At 33.8% G+C, this 24870-nt stretch overlaps 3 protein-coding genes and 1 pseudogene across 3 annotated transcripts in view; all 4 read right to left on the minus strand.

Moving 5' to 3' along the window:
- LOC125823308 (26S proteasome regulatory subunit RPN13) overlaps positions 1-24870 on the minus strand; it is a 406586-nt gene that overhangs the window by 209171 nt on the left and 172545 nt on the right. The window lies entirely within an intron of this gene.
- On the minus strand, positions 6976-13140 carry LOC125823299 (uncharacterized). The gene is made up of 5 exons (XM_049502692.1): positions 13040-13140; positions 11317-12198; positions 8206-8406; positions 7582-7777; positions 6976-7368 (listed from the first exon to the last, which is right to left on the minus strand). Exons 2-5 carry the CDS (start codon positions 12166-12168, stop codon positions 7160-7162), a joined length of 1458 nt encoding a protein of 485 aa, XP_049358649.1. The 5' UTR covers positions 12169-12198; positions 13040-13140; the 3' UTR covers positions 6976-7159.
- On the minus strand, positions 14765-19447 carry LOC125823296 (suppressor of mec-8 and unc-52 protein homolog 2). The gene is made up of 11 exons (XM_049502689.1): positions 19277-19447; positions 19038-19178; positions 18898-18947; positions 18667-18784; positions 18263-18311; positions 18073-18162; positions 17158-17226; positions 16944-17067; positions 15982-16322; positions 15375-15749; positions 14765-15152 (listed from the first exon to the last, which is right to left on the minus strand). The coding sequence occupies exons 1-11, from the start codon at positions 19324-19326 to the stop codon at positions 14883-14885; spliced, it is 1677 nt and encodes a 558-aa protein (XP_049358646.1). The 5' UTR covers positions 19327-19447; the 3' UTR covers positions 14765-14882.
- LOC125823333 (uncharacterized) lies at positions 21449-24542 on the minus strand (annotated as a pseudogene).

The following is a 24870-nucleotide window of genomic DNA, read 5'->3' on the forward strand; positions in this document are numbered from 1 at the left end:
TTTCTTCAGACATTAGTGAAGACTGCTTTTAATCTGAAACAAACCAGTCACAACTGAAATAGGGAAAAGATAATAAAACTCCCAAATCATAGAAGAATATCAATCAATAAGCTACAACTCAATCCCAGTTTAACTCTATTTGGGCCTATTTTCATTCCAATACAAACAAATTTTCCATACAAGGCAAAATCACAAAAGAAAATTAATACAGTACAAATTCTATTTTCTCCATCCCAATCCTCACTGTATAAGTTCAAAGAAGTGATTTTAACTCAAACCCTTTTCAAGATTTAGCAAACTAATCATTCCCACTGCAAATGCAATCATCAAACAAAACAAATAACAAATTACACTGCTTCCATAATAACATTATATGTAAAATAACTACAAAGTAGTAAGAGTACATTAGTTAGAAAACCAAACAAGTGAAACTTTCGACGAACCCACCACCGGCCACCGCTTTCTCCGGCGCGCCACCGCCTTCTTTTTTCCTTTGAATTTTTTATTTAATTTTTTCTGTTATAGAGAAAGAAAAAGTATAGTACAAAAATGGGGAATAATGTAATTGTGGATGAGAAAATGATTTAAATGAATCATTTTGATAAATAATAATTGAGGGAAAAAATAGAGAGAGAGAGTCACGGAAATAATGTATTATAACGATAAGACAAAGATAGTTGGGACACAAAAAGAGAGTGGTGATTTGGGGGGTGTGCATGCATTTCTTTCAACCTTCATCTTGCCACGTGGTCATTATCTTTCTTTTTTTAAGTTTCGCTTTCAAATTATTGACTGTCTTAAAAACTCATATCTACTTGATTAACTAAACTTAAATATATCTTCGATTTACCACATAACAATAACAAGTGATCTCAAACTCTTATAGATGTATGAGCTTCTTAATAAAAAAACTTAGAGAACGGTTAAAAACACTTTTTAACTTGACGAGAATGATTTAGGGGGTGTATTTCACTCATGTGTTATAAGATCGAGGATATATTTAAGTTGAGTTAGTGAAGTAAAGGGGTGTTTTTAAGGATGTCAATAGTTCAAGAATGAAACTAATAATTCACGCAAGGTTTGGAGATGTTCTTAATACTTCTCATTATTATATTGTATAATATTATTTTAATGATATAATATTTAAACAATTCATATTGTTCTTTGTTATTAAGAAATGTTAAGCATCAATAATTTAAATGATAAATGTGCAAGGTAAATAGGATGCAGGGTAGAGTTGCCACGAAAAGGTAAGATAAAAAAATATTAAATAGTAATAACAAAATGAGAAGAAAATATTAAGAAAATGACATGATTACATCAAATCAATCGTTACATAAAATAGAATTTTCCGTCATTACTTAACGATAAATTTAAATAATATAATGCAATAAAATTTAAATACTAATCAAAACAAATTATGTATGTATTTAAACTAAATGCAATACACTACACCATGTAATAACCATTCTAACATGTATATTAGACAACAAATAAAATTTTAAAAAATTCATTCTATATTTATTAGGAGAAAATTTTTACGTCACATAATTTAATAATATTATATTCCCTTTAGCCCATATTTATGTATAAACTAGATACACGAGCCCGTGTCAGCATGGGCTCAATATAAATTATTTTTTCGTTTCAATTTATGTGGCATAGATAGAATTTTGAAAATCAATCAAATTTATATATTTATATATATATATACTCTTAAAAATATTTGAAGTTGTTAATTATTGTAATTTGTAATATTTTTATGTTATTTTAAATAATATGTGCTATTTTTTCTGTCCCAATTTATGTGGCATACGTAAAATTTCGAGAGCCCAACAAATTTTATATATGTTTTCAAAATATTTAAATTAGTAATCTTTGTAATTCATAGTACTTTTTACATAATTTTGAGTTTCTTTTCTATTCGACTCCTTTTCATTTCATTGATTGGGAAAAAGGCTCCTTTTCCTATGGCCTGTTAAAAATAATATAATTTATTCAAATATTATATTCATTAATATAATATAATACGATACTCCCTCTGTTTTTATTTGTATGTCACTATTTTTTTTTATGTGCATTAATAAATTAAATAAGTTTACTATTCTACCCTTATTTAAATTTTTTTTAAGTCAACTTTTCAATCAATGAATATGAACTAATTTATTTTGATTAATTAATTTGACCAATGAACATGAATTATTCACTTAGTTTTTCTAGGTTGATCAAATATATATTTTCAAGGCTAATAACTCACAAGGGTAAAATAGGAAGAATATTGTAATTTATGCATTATTTTTATGAAAAGACAAGTATTATGGACTAATTATTTATAGTAAGGATGACTTATAAAAGGAAACATATGGAGTATATCTTAATTATCTACAAATAGAGAATTAAGATAGAATTAAGCTATACTCCCTCAGTTCCTATTTATACGTCACTATTTTAGATTTCACGTGCATTAAGAAACTAAGTAAGTTTACTATTCTATCATTATTTATTATTTTTTTGAAGTCAGATTTTCAATCAATGAACATGAATTTATTTATTTATATTATTTAATTTGACCAATGAACATGAAATATTTAATTAGTTTTTTTATGTTAGTCAAATATATATTTTCAAGACCAATGACTCACAGGGGTAAACTAGGAGTAATAGTGTTATTTATGCATTGATTTTGTGAAATGACAAATACTCCCTCCGTCCCTATTTAGTTGTCCACTTTAGAAATGACACACAGATTAAGGCAACAATAATTAGCATAGTAAAGTTACAATTTTACCCTTATAGTACAATTTACAATTCCAAAATAAATTCACTCAAGATAACTAATCAATATTGGGAAGTTCATAAGTTTATTTACTTTATTTATGACAACTAAATTGTTGTCCTTTCTTGATTTGTTAAAATGGACAACTAAATAGGAACAACTAAAAGAGGAAATATGGACAACTAAATAGGGACGGAAGAAGTATTAAATATTATCTAATTTTAGTAAGAATAACATATAAATAAAACGGAGAGAATATATATATATCTAGGTCGATTCTGCATAAAATGACTTGTCTCAAGAACATGTCTTTAATTTCACCACGTAACACATGGTTGATAAGATAAGCGCATAGGGGCAGTTCTGACAAGGAGTACAAATATTTATATTGTAGCTACACTGAAGTTCCTTTTCAGCCAATTGCAATGCTCTATAACATATGACAATTGAGTTAAATGATATTGGGTTTTTGGTCATTTGATGTCCATATAAAACAACCTTGCATTTTGTACAAGTAAAAGATGCATTGAGTATTATTTAAAATGACCAAATTGACCTCATTCAAATTAAATTTACTTCAAGCACACATGTTGACCACCTTGTGTGTGCTTACTGTGTGTTGTAGACTCTTATTAATCAATTACTCATTTTCGAGATTTATCAAAAAAAATAAAAATTTAAAAATTATTGAAATTGTTGAATATAAGATTACTATATTTCTTTGTGAAATCTTGGCGTTAATTTTATATTTTTTTCATATTTTTCCTATTTTTTATTAGTCAATTACTCATTTTTGGGATTTACCAAAAAAATTTGTTGAAAACGGGTCGGGTAGTTTATTTAAAAGGTGGTGTATCTAGACCTTTTCGAATAGTTTAGGGGTATATTTGACCCTTTTCCCTTTAATATAAATGTCACGTGGTAATGTAAAAATGACGTGGCAATTCCATTTGGCATTTAACGCCCATAAGGGCATATCTAGACGAAAAGTTGGACAGCGAGGGCACGAGTGAGTCAAACTTTAAACGGGGGTATATTTAGTCCTTTTCGAATAGTTTAGGGGCATATTTGACCCTTTTCCCTTGTACAAGTAAAAGAAGCATTGAGTATTATTTAAAATGACCAAATTGACCTCATTCAAATTAAATTTACTTCAAGCACACATGTTGACCACCTTGTGTGTGCTTACTGTGTGTTGTAGACTCTTATTAATAAGTAGTAACACGTTTTATATACTATGATACATGTTTGTACAAGTACTTTGACATATTGGTTGTGCTTGATATGATAAAAGTGTTTTTCAATAATTTATTTATTTATTATTCGCTAAACAATTAATTAAATAATACTTTTTATAATCAAAACAAATACTATAAAATGTGAAGATGAAAAGTAGGACGTCAAGGTTGGTGAAAATAAGGATGAAGATGAGATGTGTTAGAAGGCAGAGGATAATATCAATAGAATATCACTTATGTAATTTGTTACCACATCTTCATTTTGAAAGACGCTTTTTTTATTTTTAACGAGACTTATTTTCTTACATAAAACATGTTTCAAAAATTTTAACCAACTGAATGTAAAAGAATTAGAAATATTTTTCTCCTCACTAAATACAGCAGTCATGTATAATGTTTTTCCCAAATATAATATGATATAATATTATATATTGAATTATGTGGTGTAATATTTTATGTTGTTGTTATATCCTTAAAGTTTCCCCAAAAAAGTTGTATATATGTCTTTTTATTACATGAAAAAGTGTGAGGAGAGATAAATATAATAGAGTAATAAAAGTCAAATTAGTTTTTGATAATGAGAAGTCACAAGAGTGGACATGATATAATATGGTGTTATACTAAGAAATTTCATTCAGTAATTTTAATTGGAGTATAATAAGTTAATAATTATAATTTGTTCGACTTTAAATACTCATACAATGATAATTATAATTTTATTTTTTCAAAAATATCTCAATTATACATATAAAAAATATTCAAAATGAAATATAAGAAATTTCTTCGTTAATCAATTACATAAAAGAATATTTTAATCGAACTAAAAAAGAAAAAAAATAAAGTACTAGACTACTAACCAAAATTCGAACATATATATCATATAAATTACTAGTTTTGTACTAATGCTATTTTATACATTTTAATCAAGTATTTAATTAATAAAAAATACTTAAAATACGTACCGAATATCATATCGAAATAACAGTACTAAAAATTTCGATTCAATAGAATAATTCAATTTTTACCGTATTTTATTCACACACTAGGAAGATGTTAACTTTTCTATCATTATCAAATATATTGATATATTCTTAAAAGAGAATAATAGAATATCATTCAAGTCACCTAGGTGGTCCTTCAGTGAAGCATTAATTTTTTTATAAAAAAAATTCAAAAACTAAATAAGAGGATTTTGTTTATATAAGTCCTCATTTAACATCCCAAGAATAATTTAACCGTGTGCAACTTTTAAACGGATTGATATCTTCAATTTCTGTATTTAAGAATTGTTTTAAAAATTTATAAATCCAAGAAATAATTTTTTGAAAAATAAGACAAGAGAGCGTTACTGTGAGGTTGTGAGTTTGAGTCACCAAGAGAGCAAAAAGGTGGGAGCTCCTGCAAGAAGAGAAAACAATCTTGAAAAATAATTTAGCTACAATTATTACAATTATTATTATTATTAATAATAATAATAATAATATGATGATGATGAGCACAAATGCAAAGTACTCCATCGCATATGAATTCATGTGAGTTGGCAAGTTATATATCAAGTTACAAGTTATGTGGTTGCTTTTTTTCTTCACAAAGTTCATCCTAATAATAATAATAATAATATGATGATGATGATGAGCACAAATGCAAAGTACTCCATCGCATATGAATTCATGTGAGTTGGCAAGTTATATATCAAGTTACAAGTTATGTGGTTGCTTTTTTTCTTCACAAAGTTCATTCACTTATTCAGAAGTTTTAAATTAATCAATTTTGCTACAAATTCTCGACTCTTGTATATTTATGCACTATATTTTTCAAATTCTAGATCACAATAATATTATATATTTCCTGTCTTTTTTGCTCCTAAATTATTATTATTATGATACATATCTCTTAAAAATCTTGCTCTTAAATTTGTTGTTTTGTTTTGTAACTATTCGTCTCTAAAAAAAAGATGTGGGTCAATACGACCAAAAAAAAAAAGAAACAATTCTTGCCGTCCAATTCAACATTAATTTTGGCACTTCGCTTTCAATTTTTAATCATGCAAATTTAGCCAACTTGGCAAGTCCTTGATTGTCCCTAGAGCAATCTATCTCCCCTTATCTTTCTATTTTTAAAAAATAATAATTTGGGGATAAGTGATATATAAGATTTCTTAACAAGTATATGTACTCCCCCTCAATTATTATGATCTCTTTTCAACCAAATAAAAAGATCACTCCCATCTTAAGGGTGTTTGGATCAATTTTTTTAAAATAGCTTATAAGCTAAAAGCTAAAAGTCATAAGTTGTGAATATCCAATTTTTGTTCCAAAATTTAAAAAAAGATCTTAAAAGTAAAAAATTACTTAAAAATAAGTCACTCCAAACACTCACTTACTCAGCTTAGGGAGAGGTGATTAAACATTAATAGAAGGTTATAAATGACACATATTAGGATAGCATGTTAGTTAGGTAGTGGGCATTGGCCTTAACTCACTTATTCCTCTTTACTATTTGTTGTATTACTCTTATAGTTTTTTAGGTCCTTTAAGCTTGGTTATTATTTGCAATATTTTACACTTTTATGATTATTATATCTTGTTATGACTATTGTTTAGGATAGTTTGCCAGGTTGTCTATGGTATTTTACATGATTGTCTTCATTTCCGTTATTTCTTTGTCTATACTACTTTTGACTATTTTTTCTTGAGCCAAACAACCTCTCTATCTCTAAGGTGGCAGTAAGATCTACCTTTCCCATACCCTACTTTGTGGGATTACACTGAATCCGGTATGTTGTTGTTACTCACATCTTACTCAGACTTGACTATCTTAAGCTGTCTATCTACAATTTCAGCAGCTTGGTGTTTTATATTATATCATAGAAGAAGAAAACATCAATTTTAGTACTTACAAATGCTGAAATACCAAGTATAGTCTTATCTGATAGATACCACCCTAATAACTAACCTCAAATAATCCAGAATTGTAACTGTATATCACAAATACTATTTATGTACAAGTGTAGATATTTATAGCCAAGGAGCTAAGATATTATCCTGCTTCGGAAGCAAATTCGTCTACCCTATTAAACCAAATACTGTACATTTCTCATTGTATGAAACAAGAGACGCTGAAAGAGCTAAAACATCCCACCATCTTAATCGTTGAGGACTCCCTTCAATCGTAGTGGAAAGCTTTCGTATAGGTCTTTGAGGGCTGCATATAAGGGTTCTCCAGCCTTGGGTCTTTCTACAGTTCCAAGAAGAATGTCAGCTGTAGTCAGGTAAGGATCTCCATAGAATTGGAGATTAGTATCCATCCGTGTAGTGACGACATTCCCCTCAAGTGAGACTCCCACAAATGCACCTGAAACATACAAATCAAACCCCAAGTGATTTAAGCAGGGGGGAAGTTACACATTTGGCCGCTCAGCCAAAAATATACATATATTATACATTTGTCGGCTATTTTTTTGGGCAGGCGGCTATTTAAGTTAATTTCCTATTAAGGCAATCAAAGTACTGCTGATAAGTGATAACATACACTCTTGCAAGAGATACCCATAAGTGATAACATTACCTTTACTGCAACTGTAAGTATAGCATATGCCAGAACCTTTCTCTCCAGCTCGCAGATCTGCCTCCACAACTCTCCCAACTGGACCAGCTGCAGCACTGCAACCAGCACCAAGAGAAAAATGCATGCGGCTGCAAAATGTCTTCACGGCCTTAGAGTCATGTAACACAATAATGAAGTCCGTCAACTCACCTCCAATCTGTAAAAAGACGAAAATCAACCTTTTAGAATAAGGATGAGGAGGACAAATTTAATCAAAAAGGCACAAAAAGACAATTCAATAAATATGTTCTTAACTATTCAGCTGCTTAGGAGAATTAAGTTTCATTCAATTTAGTCGACCAGATTCTTAGTTCAGGAAGAACAAAACAATGCTTGTCAATTAAGATAAAACAAAATGTTTATGATATGTCCATGAACTTTTGTTGCTCCTCTACAACATAAAAGACCTTCAGAGGCCCAAGACCCAAGCTTTGCCAAAACAGAAAATGAATCTGATTAAGGACAAAATGTAATCACTCAATTCAACTGAATTCCTATCATAACTGTTCTATACTATCTGAATTGACCGCATTCTCAAAACTGAAGGAGAGTGTCATTAGCAAAGACCAATAATTTAGAGTATACCTGTGCACCCCATCCCAAACCGGCTGATAGTATAGCAGATGGTGCAGACCATGAGCCATCAGACCTTCGTGCAACCACCAGGCCAGAGCCAAATTTATAAGTAAGAAGCATCCCAGCTTTGGCGACCGTTAATATTGCCAGACCTTTAGCTCCTTTTAAAACTGCACCAGGTATGGACCTCTCAGGATTCAACCGAGCAACCTGTGCATTACAAGATTTAATTAGCATTACAAGGTAGAAGTTGCACGTTGGGGTCAGCAAATAATTCAGAGAAGAATTTGAAGATTCTGATTGCAGAAGCATATTCTAACACTACCATTCTTGTTCTAACCTTAAAGGAAGAGGGACAATGGAATATCATGATGAGCTCTGAGTGTGAGTGAAGAGAGAGCATTCACAATGAAACTAAAAAAGATCATCACTATTCAAGTTCTTTGAATTTTGCACCTTTAATATATGACTCAATTTTTAACTTGCACCTTGTTCTCTAATTTTTTTTTTTATGATTACCCTCCTAACTTGTTTTAGCCCATTTTTATTTGTCTTGGCAGTGGATGAGTTGACGCAGCATATCCAAGGGGAGGTTCCATGGTGTATGCTACGTGCAAATGACATAGTATTGATTGATGAGACACGCATTGGTGTTAACAATAGGCTAGAGGTTTGGAGGCATAGACCCTGGAGCCTAAAGGTTTCAGTTGAACAGGACTAAGATAAAATACTAGGAATGCAAGTTCAGTGACATAACTCACGAGGAAGATGTGGAAGTGAGGATTGATACACAAGTAATCCCTAAGAGAGGAAGTTTCAAGTATATTGGGTCAAATACCAAGGAAATGGGGTGACGACGATGCTACAATCATATTGGAGCGGGATGGATGAAATGGAAGCTTGCATTTGGTGTTCTTGTCCGATGAGAATGTGCGACCAAGACTTAAAAGGTAAGTTTTAGAGAGTGGCTGCTAGACAAGCTATGTCTTATGGGTCGGAGTGTTGGCCGATGAAGACCTAGCACTCACAAAAGATAGAAGATAAAAGTAACAGAAATGAGGATGTTGAGATGGATGTATGGACACTACGAGAGATATGATTAGAAACAAAGATATTTAGGACAAGGTGGGAGTGACCTCCATGGTGGACAAGATAAGGGAAGCAAGGTTAAGCTAATTCGGACATGTAAAGATGAGGTGCACAGATGCCTCAATGAGGAGGTGTTAAGAGGTTGACTATTGTGTGCCTGCGAACAAGTAGAGGCAAGCCAAAAAAGTATTGGGAGAGGTGATTAGACAGGACATGGTACACCCGCAGCTTACCAAGGACATGACCCTAGATAGGAGGATATGGAGGACGAGGATTAGGGTAGAACTGTAGAAGGTTAGTAGGTAGTCAAGCGCTATCTAGTTACACCCAATTCCCTACTACCAAGTAATTACTTGGCCAAATAAACATGTCAAACTATGTAATCACACCTAATTACACTCAAATCCAATTCCCATATGACTTTCCAAACATGCCCTTAAACTAAATATGGAGTAGGTCCGGCAATGATTGGAAGATATGTTGCACTATATCTCTGAATACTGAACAATCAAGAACTAATGTACGAGAAAAGGTACAAATTCATAAAAATAAAAACATCCACAAAATAGATTGAACAATACCCTAAATCAATATAGCAAAATGAAATAATAAGCATCAGCTTACTCGATTATTTTTAGGGAAAAGGGTCAGAAATACCCCTCAACTTTGGTTTATTGTTTGACTTTACCCTCGTTGTTAAAATAAAGTTAAATTTACCCCTCCCGTTACTAATTTCACCAAAATTACCCCTCATTCAACGGAATCCCCAAAATTGACCCAAATTACCCAAATTTTTAAAAAAAAAAACCTATTCCCTATTTTTAATCCAATGCCCCGACCTGCCCCAACCCCTCTAGAGGATAATCCGGTTGGGATCTTCAAAGACTTCTCTGCAGATACTTTAGACACAATTTTTTGTTTTCTAGAATTAACAGCACCGACTTTTCTTTTCTGACTCCTGCATCTACACCTCCTAAGATCTTAGATGAAGATTTTACCATTTTGAGCTTTCTCTGCTCAGGAGGAGAATGCTTTGCCAAAATAGATTTCATTTTCTTCTGTCTCTGGTGTAACTTGAGGAATGCAATTTCAGAGAGTGAACACTCTTTGGTGGCAGCGGTGCCTTTTTCTTTATCATTTCTGAGGGTTCAAGAGAGTGAACCTTGGAAGAAGGTCTTTGATCGACCACATTCAACGTCTTTCCCTGTCCTAGCATACTTCCTGGAGGAGCGGACGGTTTTTGATTGACCACAGTCACTTTCTTTCCCTCTCCCAGCGCACTCCCTGGAGGAGTAGAAAGCTTTTGCTCAACTGCAGTCACCTTTTCTCCCTTTCCTAGCATACTCTCCAGAGAAGCTGAAGAATAGGGAATCGGGTTATCCTCTAGAGGGGTCGGGGCATTGGGTTAAAAATAGGGAATAGGGTTTTTTTTAAAAATTCGGGTAATTTAGGTCAATTTTGGGGATTCCGTTTAATGAGGGGTAATTTTGGTGAAATTAGTAACGAGAGGGGTAAATTTAACTTCATTTTAACGGTGAGGGTAAAGTCAAACAATAAACCAAAGTTGAGGGGTATTTTTGACCCTTTTCCCTTATTTTTATTTTATTGATAACTGTGAGGTAACTCAGTTACTCAATAATTCATTTTTAATAAAGAGGCGACAGTAATTCCTACAACATCTTGTTGAAGATCACGCTTGCCATTGGATGTGATTCTCCTTCCACCCTTAGGTTTCAATTATTTTCTTTTTGCAAGAAAAGAAAGAAAGAAAATACACACAAAGTTTCTTTACCTTTCATTGAATGAACTCTTTTATGGATTTGCAAAAACACAAATAGATTAGGTGCAAATTATAACAAAAAAATTAAGAGGACAGGGTGCAGGTTAAAAGTTGATACAGAGACAAGGCGTGGAAAATACAAAAACTTACAGTATTCACCTCAATAGTAACAAAAGGCAGAGATTTGATTCTTGAGGTTAAAACCAACAAAATCAAAAAGACAAAACGCCTTAGTAGTAAAGAGAATTGACCTGTGCATACGTCCTCAATGTGTTTGATGACTTGTATATCTCATACTCCATAGATAAACCCACAGGAAGGTTCAACCAACCTCTTGTAGAAGTCCAATCCATAACATCATGCTTTGCAACCTGCACAGCGTTGCTGATGGTGTTGATGAGCACGCCTTGCACTGGGTCAAGCCTATCATAGCAGGTATCACACACTCTCTGGGGGTTCTTCTCCCGAAACTTCATGGGCAACAGGCTCTTCCCTTTTGTGCATGTCCTACAAAAAACTCCTCCACAAAACCGACAATGATGTCTTCCACGAGTGAATGCTGTGAAAGGCGCAGTGCACTGCATACAAATAGTTGTTGAACTGTCTGGAAGCCAATCTGGAGGCTCAGATTCCAACACATCCTTGTAAGCACTGTAGTTAAATGCACTTGGCTCAACTAGTGGTGGAGCACTTGGAATGTACACTGATGAATGCAAGAAAGTATCTCCATTCGTACCAGATCCAAGAAATGAAACATTAGAACTAGGTAACTGCGGAACTGTATTTGAAACCTGAACTTTATTCTGCCCAGTAACAATAGCAACTAGCCCAGTCAAGACGTTTCTTAAATTGACCTCAGGAGGACCGCTTTGCGGCACAAAGTTATATGGGTCATTACCAGAACCATAGTCCCTATCCAACACATCATCAGATTCAATCAGTGGGTACCCATGTGGATAACTGTTACCTGCAGCATGGGAATCTTCTGGGACTCTGCCCCATGAATCCTCATCAACTTCATCTTCAACAAATTGAAATTTCGCATTGTCTTTTTCCAAATTAGCAAGCGAAGAATACACAACTTTGCCTTCAAATTTCACCATGTATCCAGCATAATCAGAACAACAGATGGGCTGCAAATAGGTAACACGACACCAGTCAAAAGAAAATTTAACAAATAGTAACCACTTTAAAGATCCCCATTCATCCTAATATGCTTATCCTTCTCTACATAGAAGGTTTTAAATTTTTAAATACCACAAAAAAGTTTTGTTAGACCCAATTTAACTCTTTTTTTTTTTTTTTTAACTCTTCACACAATTTTATCCTCTATTCTATTCTTTATGCATTTTTACGAAAAAATATAAAACCAGATGTGTTTCTAAAAATTCTCTTAATAACTGTAACAGGCAGAAAGCCTACAAGAAAATATGGAGGAAACAATCCAATATACAATCAAACCAACTAAACCTCAACCCCAAACTAAATGGATTCAGCTCCGATTCCAGTACTGGAATATAAATGAACTTATACACCAAAGGAGTATTCCTTTCAGCCAGGAATGAGAACTTAAACATTGCTGAGAATTTTAAAAATGAAAAATTAAGCCACAGAACCAAAAATACCAAAAAGCATGTAATTTTCTAACAAAACATATAGGGTTAAAGCGAGAAAGACAACCAAATAGCAAACCGCAATAAAAATAAATAAATTCGGAGAAACAAAATATAGGGTTTTATAGCGAGAACATACTCGTTAGCTAAAAAAAACATCAATTTACATAATCCGATCAAAATTCTAGACGAAAAACTCAATATTCCAGTTTCAATTATCTCGATACCTAGGGTTACCTAAAATACCCAAAAATAAAAATCAAAAATCGTACACACATAGACAGAGACAACCCTGAAGATTTAAGAGAACATAATCAATTTTGATGGAAGAAATTAGAGACAAAAAAAGGAATAAACTTACCGGATCTTGTTTGTTTGATGATCGGTGATCGGAGAAAGGAAGAAGGCGATAAGAGGTTTGTGGTTTCGTGGGTTCTCTGTTTGCTTCGGAAACCGGGTAATCAAGCGTCCTGTTTGGGTCTAATTTTTTAAAAAAAAATATATATTTCAGTATTCGTAGTTTCTTAAGGTACATTCAGGTGCACACAAAGAGATTTATGTATAACTAAATTCGGCATAATTAATATTTATATCACTAATATCTGTATAATGAATACATGCATAACTTTATAAGAAGTAATAAATTATTTATATATTAATTTTATAACTTATATGACATTTGATAGACAAAAAATAAGTTATTTATGTAAGAAAATTAATATAACGCCTAAGTAGGCATTTGGTCATACGATACCATATCACAATATGGAATTGTGAGATGAAATCAGCGTTTGGACATGCAATTTCATATTATGATTTGAGATATTTTTAATACAAAAATTGATTCACAAGTTTATATTTTGTTAAAAACAACCCACATTTATATCTATTAACCATTTATTTTATATGTAAATAAAATTTATAATCACATCATTACTTTTTAAATTTATTATTCTCACTGGCATAAAATTTATTATTGTCACCAACATATAGTCACTTTAACTCACACAAATCGATTGTTGAGTAATAAATTTGTTCTCTTCATTTACTCCAAAACCTAATTTATTACTTTCACCGTTTTGTATTTATTACAACTTATAGTTATATCTATTTGAACAACAGAGCAAATCAAATTGATGCCGTGAAAATTGTCATAGCTTGTGCAATGTTACATAATTATTTTCGAGAATACCAAAGGACTGATGAAATATTTATGGTCTATGAGCATGAAAATATAGTTGCAGATGATATTGACCAACAAATGGCTCAAAGTAAGAATGTTGATTCGTCTTTTCGGTCACATAATCAAGAAATGCAAGTTCAACGGAGGAAATTGTCCATACTATGTGAGAATATTATATTAAAGACTAGTAAACTACAATTTATGTTCAATTTTCTTATTGAATTAAAGTTAGATGAAACAATTACTTAAGTGAAGAACAAATAGCTTTGTAATAATTTATTTTGCGATTTTATAAAGTTTTATTTATTTGGTAAGATTGAATAAACAATTGAGACTATTTTAATAAAATTTTACAACTTATGAGATTCTTATGTTTATGAGAAAATATACAACACAAAAATTTCATATCGCATGTCCAAACAAAACTTCAATTTCATCTCATAATTCCATATTATGATTACATATCATGATACCATATCGCATTGCCAAACGGGCCCTAATACATGTATAAGTTATGAGAAAATCTATGTATTAGTTTATGTAGGATAAAAGTGAAATAACTAATTCGTGCATAAATGATACTTGTATAAAACAATACATAAATTCACTCATAACTAGTCCCTACATTAATAATATCGGTATACTCTAACCAACTACCAAACAACCCCTTATATTTTACAAAAATAAACTTGTATCATTAGAATCCACTGCAATCATCATAAAAGTTTTACGTATTTTATAAGATACATTTATATTTCAGATTTAAAATAAATAAAGCGACACGTATTTGCTACTAAAATTCAAACTATTTGAGGTAAACATAAGAGGCAATATTTGCCTAAGCTCCAGAGTCATCAGGCGTGATTATCTTATTAATATGATTTAAAACAATAATTATACTAGCACGATATTCTGAACACTAAATCAAGACATTAGTACTAATTCAAATTCAAGATATTCTCAACACTAAATGTAGAGGAAGATCTAAAAAACAAAAAAGATCAAAGTTTTATCTGTCTGTTCATACACGCTGCTTCTTTCCAGGTTGTATTTCACCGTCTTCAAGTGCTTCACCTTTGTCTTTCTCCATCTTCTTTCTGGTGAGTATTTTGTTTATCTTATGCAGCTCATTGGTAAGCTTCTGGTCTTTGTTTTGTTTCCTCGTCTTCCTACCATCCTGCATCTTCACTCCAAACTGGAATGCAGCTTTCGGCATTGCTTCCTTCTGCTCATTGTATGTCGCCCACTCCTCTTCTGTCTCAAAGTCCCAACGATGAAGCCGCCCCTTTGCCTACAATGCATCACAACACCAAAGAAAATTTAGAGTTGCATCTTCTGATAATCAAGTACAATTAAAAAAAATAATGTAATTGATTTTCAGTTATGTGAGGCAATTGAAGTTTCCTTTACAGGGAGCAAAATTTTGTAGGTTTCAAAAGGACGGGAGAAGGGTGAACCAAGAAATGACATGTGAAGTGGACATAATCTTCAGCAAGAACAGAATATCACTTACGCGTCCACCCATGTCCATTTTTGACAAATCAGCTTCATCATCACTGTCAACAACCTCACGATTGTACTCTTGGTAACCAGGATAGCACTCCGAATAGCTTTCAGAAATAAAGTTAGGATCCTTCTCTCTGGCATCTCTCTCTCTCAGTTGTAGAAGCCTCTGATCATCCCTCTTGAATACTGACCCTAGGCCTCTATCCTTTTCTTCTTGAGTCATAAACTGTGGATCCTGAAGACCGTCAACACCAGCTTGCATATCATAATTCTGCTGGAGATATTGCTCAGGATAAGCCACCTGTTCAGGATACTGATAATCTTGCCACTCTGGTTGGTAAACACCAGCTACCGCTTGTGCTTGCACTGCATCATATCCATTCTGGACAGATCAAACATATTCAACAATCAAAAGATGAATAATAGTTGCAACACATAGGAAAATATAATTACTCTAGTAAATACAGTAAAGTTGATACTGGACAAATACGATGGAGAGCATCCAATTTCTTCGTAGAAATGTAGGACAAAGAATGTAGGCAGATTTTGTCATAAAATATTGTTAAGCCTTTTAAACAGGAATGATCTAATGCCTTACGACTCAACTGACTCACCGCATGTTGCCAATCATGAGAAGGCTCAGATGGAGGTACTGGGCCATAGGCAGGTTCACTGAAATATGAGGTCCTCTCTTTGTTTCGAGGAGATTCTTCCATGTCCTCCGATACAGGGCTTTGACCCATATCTCCAGCAGGAACGGAGTAGTCAACACCTTCCCCTATGAAGATATCTTCTTCTTCAGTTCTAGCAACAGCAGGTCCCTGATCCTCTCTTCTTTCTGAATGGTTCTTTTTAGGAAGTTGTGCAGATGGATGCACGGTTTCTTTATCATTTTGGCTCTTTGACGCATCAGACTTCGATACTTCGTCATAATCATTGGATATAACTGTCTTTCCTGCACAATATTAAAAACTTCTGTCAGAACACAGAACAAGGAACTAGAAATGCAACTCCTTATCAATGAAGAGAGGAGATAACTCACCACCCACAAAGGAAAAAGAAAAAGGCAAAAGGAACCCCTCCCCCCTCCCCCCCAGCTCTTTATTAATGAATAGGAGACAGAAAAAGATCCAAAAGCCCAAAGAAAAGGAAAAAGAAGCAAGGTATAGTTTGCATGGGAAACACATAATAAAGACTCCAGAGAACCAAAATGCTTTTTTTTAGTCTCCATGGAAATACAGAATCATACTATATACCTAGTTATCAACTACCTTCACACCCAACGTGACATTTCCTTTAAGTTTCACCCTGTGCCCCGGTTTCAAAGTAGAATAACCCACATTCTGTCCCGGCTACAAACATTCTACTGTACTTGTTTATAGGAAACCAGGCCCAAACTCACTTCCGTAAGCAAGAATATTAATAGGCCTACCAAGGATGCAACGGCACCAGTCAGAAATTACAGAAAAGGTTCCCATAAAAACAAACTGGATATATAAGAATCTACATCACATTGTGACTCTAATTACTTTCAGAAAATACAAGTAAAGGTTTAGAAGGCACAAACGCTAAGCACCTTTGCTATCTTTTTCCTTCTTCTTCTTTTTGAGAACTTTTCCTGATGATCCAAGACGGAGATAGGACATGATTTTAGCTATTCGGTCTAGAACAGAACCATCAACACTGACTGTAACCATTTCCTGGAAAACATAGATGAGATAACCCATTCAGATGGAAAATTCAGGAAGAAATTGCCTGACAGTAGTGCAATATGGGGAAAAGGGAATTACCTCGAGGACTGGACAGTCAGCTTTGCTTCTGTGTAGAGTTGTAGGAATATCATTGGAGTATCCACTATCCTGCAATATACACATCAATCATAAGTGAATAAAAAAAGAGACCATGAAAGAAACATACACACAGTAAATACAAGTGAACAAAATCGTTCTCATCTTCTTCACTATCCATATGACACATCTGATCACCAAACATTTTAGTAGTAAAATAAATCAACTTCAACGATTCTAGCATCTAACTCCCAACAACACCCTTTCCACCTTCCTCCAAGAAAAAGTATGGCCTTCAGAAGGAAAAGACTATTCATCCCCGCCATACAAGCTAAACTCTAGTTTCCCCTCAGCATTTTCCCTTCTTTTACTTGGAAAAGCAGGGAGGGGGGAGACCCTTCGGGGTGGCCCAGTGGTTTGGGCTTGGGACTTCCATGTTGGAGGTCTCAAGTTTCGAAACCCCTTGCCAACGAAAGCAAGGGGTTTGCCTTCTGGGTCGAGCTCGTTGCATCGGGCTTGCCTAGTGCAGGTTACCTCTCCTATGTGGTTTGCGAGCTATTGCATAGGAGAGGGAGTTTTACCCTGTGCGCACCCAAAGGGTAGCGGCTGCGGGTTTCCCTTGTCATAAAAAAAAAAAAAAAAGCAGGGAGGGGGGGTTAAGATAGAATATGGATACAACGATGCGCCCTTGAGAACATCAGCAGTTAACAAAAAAAGAAAAAAAAATATGATCCAATATAGAAATAGAAGCTTCTCAGCTACCTATCACAAGTACAAAATTTTGTTTACTATTACATCTCAAGTCTAAGGGCACTATAAGAAAACTCAACCAATGGTCTGTGAAATAATTCCTTTTCAGGCAAGTAGAACCTAGCATACATAACATAAGAGCAGAGGAAGTATAAAAGGGAAACATACCATATTAAAAATAAAAGCCATCCGTCCAGGAAGAAACATTTCATTGGTCTTTATAACAGTCTGAGGCTTGATTATCCATTGGTATACTGACTGCAACCCAAAGCTTACTAGTCACTCTATTGAAACATAATAACACCAAGCAACAACTACAAAATATTTGAGACAATAACAATTGAAAGAGTTAATGCACCTTGGCAGTTGCAGTGCGGAATGACAATTGATGATCTTCCTTTACACCTCTATTAGCAAAAGGGATAAATAGAATGATTAATCGAACAATTTCCAGCAGCATTGCTTCTTAGACATGGTGTTTAAAAGAACAATTCACTAAATATGCTCATTACTTTGTATATACACAAAAAGATGTTAGCAGAGTGTTCGTAAATCAGGGTAATCTATGGAAGAACATATACAGGAGCATCTACGAAAAACCCCCCTATCTAAAGCTACTGTCTTATCCAATGGGAGCTACACATGGATCAACTTAATTAGCTGAAAATTACTAACAGGCTCTTGGAGGTCAGTTACTTATGCCTGGGCTTGAAGTAAAGGAGTCATACATACAGCTAAGCAATAAAGTAACCTAGTACTTACCTAGGTTTTCCTTCAAACGCCTCATCTCCAGCTTCTGGCTTCTTATCTATTTCACTTCTCACTTTGTGAAGTAAAGCATAATCCAACCCTTTCACCAAATGTGTATGTTCCACATCACCTGATATACAATCAGTCAAAACAAGGATTGATTAGCTGAAGCCATATATCAAGAAAACTGCTGAACTGAAATTAACTAAAAAATGTTCTTGTACAACCACAGACTATACAAACCTCCAAGATACTTGCTCTTCTCAATAGATAATTTCTGAGCATCAGCAGAGCTGTAAAAGTTCAAAACAAGAAAGTTAGAACAAAATTAAACCCTTATTCGAAGAAAAAGAGAAATGGGTGTTTCGGGTTTTTTTTTTTACAGGAGATCAACATTCCCGGGAGGAGCAACAGCATGAAAACCACCGAATTCAGTGAGTTCATAATCAGGATTTTGATCTTCTCTCCTTTCTTTAGCTCTGTCTCTGTACTTTGGTAACTCCGGTTCTTCAACCTTCTCTTCTCTGTAACAAAAACAATAGAAAAATTCCCCATTTTTCAGCAAATTAAAGAAGGATCTATTGACATTTTACACAATGGAAGATGAAAGAGAGAAACAAACTTGTTGCGACGAACAATCTTTTCCTTGTGATTTCGCTTGGAGGAAGACATGGTTGAGACCTTATTCCCAAAAAATCCAGATTAGGGTGAAACGAGCGAGGAAGACAATCAACCTCATATAAACATCCCATAAGACTAAAATAACCCTCACTTACTACTTTTTATTTCGTTTTCTGGGTCGCTTCAATTCGGCATTTATATATTATCATTAGATGAACGGAAAAGGGCCTAAAATACCCTTTAACTATGCGAATTGGAACAAATATACCCTTCTTCTACCTTTCGGGCCTAAAATGCCCTTGACATCAACCTTTAGGCTCTATTTTGCCCTTATTTTTAACAGCCTAAATAATAACATCAATTAACAAATTCATTTATGACGTGTCACTATCCTATTGGCTATCCTAATAATTAATTAAACTAATTAAAAAAATCAAACCCACCCAAAAGACCCACCCATTAAAGTGACCCAAATCTTTAACCCATCTTTTATCCCCAATTCCTTTAACCTAAAAATAACATACGCTCCAATCTAAATCTCCTCTCTTCTTCCTCAATTGAAGCTCACCGAACTCAAACTTTCTGGCCAAATCTCCTCTCTTCTTCATCTATCAAAGCTCACCAGAACTCAAGTAAGAATTTTTGTTTCTTCTGGCCAACAATTTGAAGTTGCCACTCTTCTTCAGTTTCTTCTCCTCAACAATGTCGACATCTTCTTCTGTTTCTTCTCCTCAACAATTACAGTCCCATACATGTAAGTGGGGATTGAGTGCAAAATGTTTTACTACTACGACCATTGAAAATGGTGGACGCCGATTTTACAAATGTCGTCGTCTTGGATCAAACTCTTGTGGCTATTGGAATTGGTTCGATGAAAAACTCCCACCTCATGAATCAATGATGATTCATAATCAAAAAGTTAAATTGGATTCTATTCGTAAAAATGATGTAGTATGGTTTGTGTTACATTAGTATTATTAGTCGGTTAGGTTAGTTTAGTGACTTGATATTGTTGTCAAATGAAAGAGATTTGCATATTTGAAATTTGCAGTTTGATTGTAATGAATTTTTTTTTGCAGAAGTGTTATTTTGGTGTTATGGTGCTATTTAATGAACAATCTTTTTACAAAATTTTATATTATTTGTTAGCGTAAAAATGTTGTATTGGAAGTTTGACAAGATATGAAGAATAATTTGCTTTAAACTATACCAATACTTTAGTTCTTTGAATCCTATGACTGCTGCTCTTCTGGCAGAGTTAAGTTGTGAAAATGGTTGGGGATGTTAAGGTTTTGAATGCACTTGATTTTGCAAAAATTCAATGGTATCACTAATGCCTTTACAAGTATCCATAGGATCTGAAAATGATCCTTACAAATGTGTATCATCCAGACCATAGTCCATATATGCATCCCAAATTAGCAGGCCATAGAAACTCTAAAATCAGGTTCATATATGTATCATCAAGTCTTTGTTTGATCTTTATTCACAAATTCATTAAGGGTAAAGTGTATGGAGACCTTACTCCTACCTCGTAGAGATAGAGAGGTAGTTTTCGATAGACCCTCACTAGTAAAGAAGCAAATCTTTGTTTTACCATTCCATGGAAAAGAAATAATAAGTGGGCTGAAGATACATATGGATAGTGACAACATGACCTGTGCATATACCATTATCCATGTTATGCCAGAGAGCTAAAATCATGAATTGCTGCTCAACCAAGTGAGCTAATACTACGCAACAATAAAGGTGAAAGTTATAATGAAATTGATTTCACAAAGAAAAAACTTATGTGACACATTCTGCACTCCAACATACATTCTGCACTCCAACAAGACATAAGATTTATAAGATAAACGTACTTTCAGTCCACAAAATGACTAGTGTAATTCCATTACGAAACACAATAAACTTATGCCGCAGAAACTGAATAAACTGATTCCAGAAAATAGAGAAAACATACATTCTGCACTCCAACAAGACATAAGATTTATAAGATAAACATACTTTCAGCCCACAAAAATATTCATGGCCAGTCACAAAACATAAGAACACAAAATGACTAGTGTCAAGACTGAAACGACCAGCTTCAGGACTGATTCACAAAAACAAAATAAAAGTTTTCATTGTGCATTTACATAACCAACAAAAATCACTGCATAATGCATAATTGTCATTCCAAATGCTTGCCTCTCTTTGGATTCATTTTTCCAATCTTTTTCTCCTTTTCTATTGCCAACTGATTTGAGGTCACACATGATTTGCCTTTCCAAGTCAACTTTCTTGGTGAGTATGGCAGGTTGGTAGGCATACTTACACCACTCTCATCACCCCTGAAATTAATCTTCCTTGATCCTGTTGGTAGTTGATGCAACTTTTTCATTTGAAGCTTAGTTTTAGCTTCAGATATTGCTCTAGGCCTAATTATTGCTGTCTCATTCTCATCCTCACTTTCAAGCTCATCTTCATCAATAAATGCAACATTTTTGTCCTTTGCTTTCCTCTTTAAATTTGAAGGACCAGCAACTTCAATACTTGGTTGGCTTGTCTGAACACTAGGAGATGGTATAAATCCAGGAATTGACATGAAGACAGATTCTTGACTTGATTGTGGTGCTGACAGTGGCACATCTGGAAGAACTTGTGCTCTTCTTTCAAGCTGAACAAATTGACATAGTAGTTAGACTATTAAATAAACAATGTAACAAATGACTAACTAAGGAATAATGAATTTACCAGAGGACAATTCCTTTTATTGTGACCTGGTGCACTGCAGTGACCACATGACATTTTTAGTCCTTTTCTACTTTTTGACCACAATCCCTCCCTCTTTCTTGCTTCATCCTTTTCCCTTACTCTCTTAGTTTTTGGTCTACCAACCATTTTATGTACTTCTGGTGGCTCCATCGCATGAGAGGGATACACTTTCCAGAATCTTTCACCCCTAACTGGTTGAATTTTATGTTGGTACACCAACATATAAGCCTCTTTTGAATACCACCAATTCATCTCATCCAGTGGTTCTTTTTTATCATGTTCTAAAGCTTTAATGGCATGAGGACATGGTATTCCTGTCAAATCCCATGTTCTACATGTACATTTCTTCCTAACAAGACTCACAACATGTCTATCAACACCCTCAGCCACCTCATAACCTAGGTCTCCATTAGATTGAACATGACAACCATGTGCAATGATTTTGTAATCCTTATAAAGATCCATAGCATATGGACTGAAATCTCTTGTCCATTTTTTACCCTCCTCTTCAAGATCTTTCAACCTATTCATAACCTACACATAACATAACAATGAAATATTTATATATACATATATAAACATAGTAAGATTATATTATATCAAGTAGTTATGAATAAACATAGATAATACCTTGATTCTAATATCTTCCAACATCTTAATTATTGGTTTTGACCTTGCTTCCAAAATCCATTTGTTGAAAGACTCGGTAAAATTATTTTCACATGCTTGATTCTTGCAAATTGTGTCAAAATAGGCCCTGCACCAGTGTTGTGCAGGGTACCATAATAGATCTTCAGGAGCTTGTTCAGACATGGAGCCCATGGTTTTTAATTGATCTTGAAATTCCTCTACATATGTACTCCAAGCAGACCACCACAATAATTTTTTCATCTCTACACCTCTCCAAGTCTTGGCCCAATTGGCTTCTATGTGCCTTACACACCATCTATGATGTGCTTTTGGAAGCAACTGACCTACAGCACCAATCAACCCCTGAAACAATAAACAACAAAACAAGTAAGTAGTTCAATTGTATACAAAAGAACAATCAGAAAGTGAAAAACAAATTAACAAATTATTACCTTTTGCATATCAGACATAAATGTGAATCCTTCACCATCTTTTAGATCTAATGAATTTCTCAACAACTCAATGAACCATTTCCATGTTCTGGTTGTTTCTCTATCCACCACTGCCCAAGCAAGTGGATAGAAATGCTTCACTGAATCTTGTCCAAGGGCAACCAACAATATTCCCTTACCCTTCCCTTTTAAAAATGTTCCATCCAGCCCTATAAATGGCCTCAGACCAGCTCTCCATCCATTTTTCAAAGCTTTAAAACAAACATACATTCTTGAAAATCTTCTTTTTCCTTGTTCCAAAGCATCTTTAGATATGTTTATCACCACATCAGAACCAGGATTGCTATCCCTCAATTCTTGAGCATAAGCCTCCAATTTGTTAAAATCATCAATAAAACTACCCTCAAGTTTCTCCAAGATAAGTCTTTTAACCCTCTTCATCTTTGAATAACTGATATTGAGAGAAAAGTGATCATCTACATCCTTCCTCATGTCTTTCACTTTGTACTTGGGGTTATTCTGAACCTTGTTCTTGAAGTAGTGTGCTAAAGCTTGTTGAGTAGCTCTTCTATTCTTAAAGGCTTCCTGACATGTATGTTTTGTTTCTAAGGTCTTAATTTCAAATCCTTGACCTTTCTTAACTTCTGATATTAGACACAAAAAAGGACAACCAATATCACACTTATATCTAAGTCTGGTAGAATCACTCTTCACAACTCTAAGACCCCTCTTCCTAACAATTGAATAATAACTCACAATTCTTTTAGCTTCATCAAGACTCTTGAAGCTCATACCCTTTTCTAACTCCAAAAAATTGTCTAGTTTCTCAGTTACTTCTCTTTTTTTTTCCCTCCTAAAAAATTCCAACTCATCACTATCATGATCACTAGCAAAAGGTTCATTTTCACCCTTCTCTTCCTCACTTGATTCACCATCAGTTACTGCATCTATTGTCACAAGACAAGCTTCATTAAGTTGACTGATATCATCATTAATTACGGTATCTATTGTAATAGGGAGAGATTCATTCAGTTGGTTGCTGTCACAATTAGTTACTGCATCTACTGTGATAGGGTAAGGTTCATTAAGTTGACTGATGTCAAGAGCTGGGACATAATCTTCACCCTTCTCAACAACAAACAATTGAAGTTGAAGCACATTAGATTGAGTAGACAATACATTCTGCAGTGTTCTAATTCCTGAATCACCCTCTACTAGATAATACTTATTAGAAGGCCCCAAGCATAGCAATTGTTTCACCTTACTAAAACACAATTATTCAGTGTATTCTGAACAAAGGTCTATATATGATAGCAAATCTGGATCATACTCCTTCCATATATGAGTCAATTTTTTAATGTAATTAACTTGAGGAGTCAGGGCCCACTTGCCCCCATAGTTAAAGACCACATCAACCTTTTCATCCATTCTTTGAAGAAAGTCACATGACAAATACAAAAAAGAGAAAGTGACTTATTAGAAAGCAATAAAGAAAACAACAAACAAGGAATCTACCAATATTTTATGAGAAGACAAAGGGGATAGGGACCACATGTTATGTCTATTAGATTAGATAGAGAATGTAACACCAACAATAAATAAATGCATTTAAGTATGACATACCTAACAAGAAAGCATGGAAAACAGAGAAAAATGCACGAAATGTATGCCAAAAAAGATAGAACTTTCAGCTTGAGACAACATTATTAAAAGATAATAAATCGAGATAATAACGAAAACATAAAATAATGTATCT

Source organism: Solanum verrucosum, unplaced genomic scaffold (assembly GCF_900185275.1).
Source record: "Solanum verrucosum unplaced genomic scaffold, falcon-dt-bn FXZP01000214.1, whole genome shotgun sequence".
NCBI lineage: Eukaryota > Viridiplantae > Streptophyta > Magnoliopsida > Solanales > Solanaceae > Solanum > Solanum verrucosum.